This window comes from Gastrolobium bilobum, unplaced genomic scaffold (genome assembly GCF_033153095.1).
Source record: "Gastrolobium bilobum isolate Gb01-03AN ecotype WA unplaced genomic scaffold, APGP_CSIRO_Gbil_v1 utg34888, whole genome shotgun sequence".
Lineage (NCBI taxonomy): Eukaryota > Viridiplantae > Streptophyta > Magnoliopsida > Fabales > Fabaceae > Gastrolobium > Gastrolobium bilobum.
Window position 1 is genome coordinate 22,716 of NW_026895886.1, and position 5,903 is coordinate 28,618.

At 39.7% G+C, this 5,903-nt stretch overlaps 1 protein-coding gene across 1 annotated transcript; it reads left to right on the forward strand.

The window, feature by feature from the left end:
* The first annotated feature begins 216 nt into the window (after positions 1-216).
* LOC133296606 (putative pentatricopeptide repeat-containing protein At1g53330) lies at positions 217-1,927 on the forward strand. Its single transcript, XM_061495629.1, has one exon. It carries the CDS (start codon positions 350-352, stop codon positions 1,730-1,732), a length of 1,383 nt encoding a protein of 460 aa, XP_061351613.1. The 5' UTR covers positions 217-349; the 3' UTR covers positions 1,733-1,927.
* Positions 1,928-5,903: the final 3,976 nt, after the last annotated feature.

Consider the following 5,903-nt stretch of genomic DNA (forward strand, 5'->3'; position numbering starts at 1 on the left):
TAACATGAGATTAATAAAACCCTAAGTTATAACCAACAAATAAACGTAGAAATGTTAAACCCCAATTTTATTTTATTTTTTTTTATTTTTTTTTGGAAATAATTTTTTTATTTTATTTTATTTTTTAGAAACGGACCCATCTTCCTGCTGCTCTTATTACTAAATGTTAAACCCCGATCATTCCTAGACAGTAAGCATTGTTAAAGCCAAAACTAAATGGCAATTGAAACAACTCTTTGTTGCATATCAATTATACTCACTCTCTCAGCACATGTTCCTTTTACTTGTTGTGTGATGATTATTAAGATTTAAGGAGATAGTAAAAGAGACATTTCACAACCTGGAACCAATGACCACTTCGAAACCCATATCTCCCTTCAGATTATCCTCTCTCCTTCGTTCCCAGAAGGACCCATTACTCGCTTTCAAACTCTTCCTCAACCCAAACCCAAACCCGAACAAACCCCAAAACCGCCCATTCCGCCACTCACTCCTCTCCTATGACCTCATCATCATCAAACTCGGCCGCGCCAAAATGTTCCCCGAAATGGAACAACTCCTCCATAAGCTCCACCACGAAACGATCTTCCGCGTCCCCGAACCCCTCTTCTGCCACGTCATCTCCTTCTACGGCCAAGCCCGCCTCCCCGCACGTGCCATCCGCACGTTCCGCTCCATCCCCTCCTTCCGCTGCAACCCAACCCTCAAGTCCTTCAACTCCCTCTTAAACGCGCTCCTCAACTGCCGCGAGTTCCACTTAATGACCCAACTCTTATCCACCGTTCACCACTTCGGCACCCCAGATGCGTGCACCTACAACATTCTCATCAACGCGTGGTTTTCAATAGGTGACGTGGAACGTGCGTATAAGGTGTTTGATGAAATGCGCAAGCGAGGTGTTCGTCCCAACGCGGTTACTTTTGGGACTATGATTAACGGGTTGTGTAAGAATTCTCGTTTGCACGAGGCCTTCAAGGTGAAAGAGGATATGGTGAAGGTTTTCAAGTTGGAGCCTAGTGTTTCTATATACACCAAGTTGATCAAAGGGGTTTGTGAGATTGGGGAATTCGATTGGGCCTTTAGGATCAAGGAGGAGATGGTGATGAGCAAGTTAAGGTTGGATGCTACATTGTATAACACTCTTGTTTCCGCGCTTTTCAAGGCTAGGAGGAAAGAAGAGGGGTTGAGGGTTTTGGAGGAAATGAAGAACAGTGGTTGCAAAGCGGATTCAGTGACTTGTAATGTCATGATTGGGGAGTTTTGTAGGGAAAAGAATTTTGAAGAAGCTTATAGGGTTTTGGATGGGATGGAAGGATTGAAGCAGGATGTTATAAGTTACAATGTGATTATTGGTTGGTTGTGTAAAGAGGGGAAATGGAGGGAAGCAATTGATCTGTTTGAAGACATGCCCAGACGCCAGTGCGCGCCGGATGTTGTCACGCATAGGACCCTGTTTGATGGGCTTTGTGATTGGATGCAATTTAGGGAAGCTGCATTTGTTTTGGATGAGATGGTGTTTAAAGGCTATGTTCCCCTTTCTGGGAGTTTGAATAAGTTTGTTGATGGGTTGTCCCGGGAAGGGAATTCCGAGTTGCTATCAACCGTTTTGAGTTGTTTGGGTAGAGGAAATTGTTTCAATGAGGATTTGTGGAAAATTGTTGTTTCCATGGTTTGCAAACCAGAGAAGCTGTCAGAACCTTTTGAGCTTCTTGATGCCCTGGTGTTGGGATAGATTGTATTGTAATCTAACATTAGTGGACTTGGTATAAAAAAAATGTGCCCAAGTTGAGATTCTGTTTATCTTCATGTGTACATAGCTTGCTGACCAAAGATAATTAATTTCTCTGAGTGGTGCTCCATTTGTGTTTCCATGAGATGCACCAATTGCTTGTTCTCATATTTTGAAGAAGCAAAGATGTAATCTGTTAACCTGAAGACTTGTTTTAGTAATTAGCTTTTTTGAAATTCTTTACGTTGCTAACTAGCTGTTTTTTCTCTCTTTCATTTCCCTTTGTTTGACTGATGGTTGCTTTGCACTGAGATTTTGTTCAGCATGATGTGGATAAAATATGTGAACTTTGAGGTGTGACCTACGTTTTTCCAATTTTGTCTTTTGGCTGCTGCCATCTTAAATGATAGATATAGTTAAGCAAGGTGAAGGGTTCGAGTTTGGAAAACAGTCTCTTTGCAATATTGCAAGGGTAGGGTAAAGCTGCATTCAATCTGAAGAAAAGAAGAAGTGGAAGAAGTGTTTTGTCTGAATAATATTTTCTTGATTCATTGAGAGACCCAATGGGTCCTTTTTATATTGAGTACATCCAACTACCTCAACTGGTTTAATAAATATACAACCACCAACTACATCAATAAATATACAACTACAAACTAAATATACAACTACTAACTACATCAATAAATACTATCTAGAATATTCTACATATTCTACACCCCCCTCAACTGCCGTCTGTTCCTTGGTAGGTATATATGTCAAGCATACACTACCGTCTTCTAATTTCTCTTTGATAAAGTGACGATCAACTTCCACATGTTTTGTTCTGTCATGATGAACAAGATTTTGAGCAATGCTGACAACAACCTTATTATCACAATATAATCTGATAGGTAGGAAATAAGAGATCTTCAACTCCTCCAGAAGCCTTCGTAACCAAATTCCTTCACAAATACCATGGGCTAGAGCCCGAAATTCCGCTTCTGCACTACTTCTTGCAACAACAATTTGTTTCTTACTTCTCCAGGTCAAAAGGTTTCCCCAGACATAAGTACAATATCCCGAAGTAGATCTTCGGTCCATTGATGAGCCAGTCCAGTCTGCATATGTATAGATTTCAATCATCCTTTTGTGCCCTTTTTTAAAGAAAATTCCTCGACCAGGGGTATTTTTGAGGTATTTGAGAATTCTATAAATAGCACTAAGGTGTTTTTCCTTAGGAGAATGCATGAATTGGCTAACCATGCTCACAGCAAAAGCAATATCAGGACGAGTGTGAGACAAATAGATTAATTTCCCCACTAGTCTCTGGTACTGTTCCCTATTAACATCTTCCCCGTCCTCAACTCCCATCTTGATATTAGCTTCAATTGGAGTCTCTGTCGGCTTGTGTAACAGCCCGTTGTACACCGGTATTGTTAACATTAATTATGATATTAAGCGCAGTTACAATCACAACAATTCATTTATAAAAATACGAGTAAACTTTTTCCGATTATTACGCGAGCATTTAAAACCATAAAAAGCATAACAATTAAAAGCTGTGACCATAACTGTAAACTCTTGCGGAATATTTATTTAAACTATTCTTATAACTTACTTTACTTATTATAAGTTACTAAGGGGTTCCCATAAACCCGCTTAGCCAATTTCACACTTTTATGTTTTCAACATATTCGAACGTGGTTCGGTATATTCATTCATACTCTCCCAATTTTCTTCGTGTTCGTCTCATCTTTTAGTACCTTTTACGGGACCTAATTAACTTTCTAAAGAGTCATCACACGAGTCATTTCGATCTCGTTTGCTCCAGATATCGCAGTTTGAAGTTGGACAAGCAAAACTGCCAACCAACCCCAAAACAGCTCAAAACATCTCTCACTCCACGAATTACTGCAGAAATTTTACTCATCCAATTGCTCTCAAATTTTTACGCTACAAACTAGACACATCAACCTTCAATTTGATATATCATACGCTTAATTTGACTGATAAACGACGCGAGAATTAATTTCCCAAAAACTGCCAGAAACAGCCCCTGCATAAGAGGGTCCTGGACAGTCAGTGTTCACTGGCTCCTACAGGGATGCGTGCAACCCATAATATTCTCATATTTTGGCACAATGTAGGGGACATCTCAAGCTTTAAAATGGCATATGGCATGTCCCTATCGAACCGCTGTGGAGGGAGATATGCTCTCCCGAAGTTCGTCTAAAATCTGCCAATTCTATAGAAAATTCGCTAGAGTTTTCTTTGATTTTCCTAAAATCCCCAAATTTGCAAAAGCTCACTAGTACCTCAAATGTACCTAATAATCCAATGGGTGGCACACACAAGGACCAACAATGCCTTGGGGCACTTACAACCCAACTCAGTTTATATTTATTACACAATATAGCTCACTTTATAATCCTTAACTTGTTTCAATCACCAAAGTTCATTTTCATGCAAATTCTCAACATACAAGTAATCATAATCTAAAATAGGCCTAAATCCCTTCCATCATAGTACATCATGCATCCATCGTACAATTACAACATTTAACTCACATGTTACAACTTACAACTTCAACTTTAAATTACAACTTACAAATTAACAACTTTAATTTACAACTTGAAACATAAGCTTAAATAACATAGACTACTAGACTTAGGCAAAACGACATGAACAAATATGCTAATGAAACTCATCCTACATACATATGAGATGTTCATGCCCTAAGTCTAGCCTAGGCCACATGGCCAACAAAATGCAAAATAAAGAAAGTGCTCCAACTAATCACCCTACGGGCTTCTTGTCCGCCGCTCCAACGCCACTGCTACCTCCTGAAATAAAGCCCCCAAAACGGGGTGAGATATACGAATATATCTTAGTAACCCAGAGGTTCTGGAGAAAACTCCGCCCAATGGCTCACTTCGATGCATATAAATAATATAAAACAATCACTTTCAAAACGGGATATAGCAAGGGATTTAGAGAAACTAGGGAATATCGGGATATAAAATACGACGAAGCTGGAATGGTAGCTACCAATACCACGCAACGTCCTCGGCATATAAGCCTACGGGTCTCATCCAAGGTGTGTTCCAAGAACCACAACCAAGGTACCCCTTCCATCCATATACACCCGAGACTTCCTAGTGTGCTCCTACCCGGATGACACACCACGACCCTAGGTCAACTGGAACTCCCTCTCGGAGACCTATCCAGTGGAAGTCCGCACTTCCCGAAGGCTACACTGTCTACTGGCCAGAGACTTGGTACATAAGTACCCTCACAAATGCTACATGCATGCTCATGCTGCTCTACACTACTCATATACACTTCCTACCATTACCCTCAACGGGTATGGTGGAACAGAAAAGGGGAACAAGCCCCAGTACCAAGAGGTTACCTTAATACGTTCCTCCACTTAGCTCCACAACAGCTTATTTCCCAAACTTGTTACTCCACCGAATGCCTCAATCCACTTGGTCCAGGACCAAGGGAAATCCACCGTTTCATGGTTCGGGATTCAAATCGACGTACGGCAACCTATACAACCACATACAGCCATCAGTATACATCAATCCTATCAAAACGCGAAAAATCACAAAATCACCTCTCCTCCCTTGGAAGGTTTGGCCAAACAAGTCATTTTTCAAATTTATTTTTCTAAATTCTCTTTCTCATTTTATTACACATCCTTAGGTTGCCAAGAGGCTAATTCAAGTGCCATTTTTCCGTTTTACGTCTTTTAAGCATCATTTTGCTAAATAATTCACTCTAGGTTCTTTTATGTCCCTAAATACAATTTATTATTTTCTATTGATTCTACCACTTTCCAACCACCACACAACTCATCTAAATATCATTTAACACTTGACACATCAAGCAAGCAATGCAAACGACCTCAATTCCTCAAGACACTCTATATGGCCGAATTATCACTTGGAATTTTCAAAGGATTCTCACTCAATTTTAATCATTCCACACCTCATACAATATCATTATATCAACATACAATCTCATTATATCAACATACAATCATGCAACAACTCACCAATCCATCCTAACATATTTCCAAAATCCAAAGTCATGACAACCAAAAATTTCACTAAGTTAAAATCCATATTTTTCACCTAAAATTTTCATGGCATTTCTAGCTCTAACACATCATTCTAAGGCATTATCA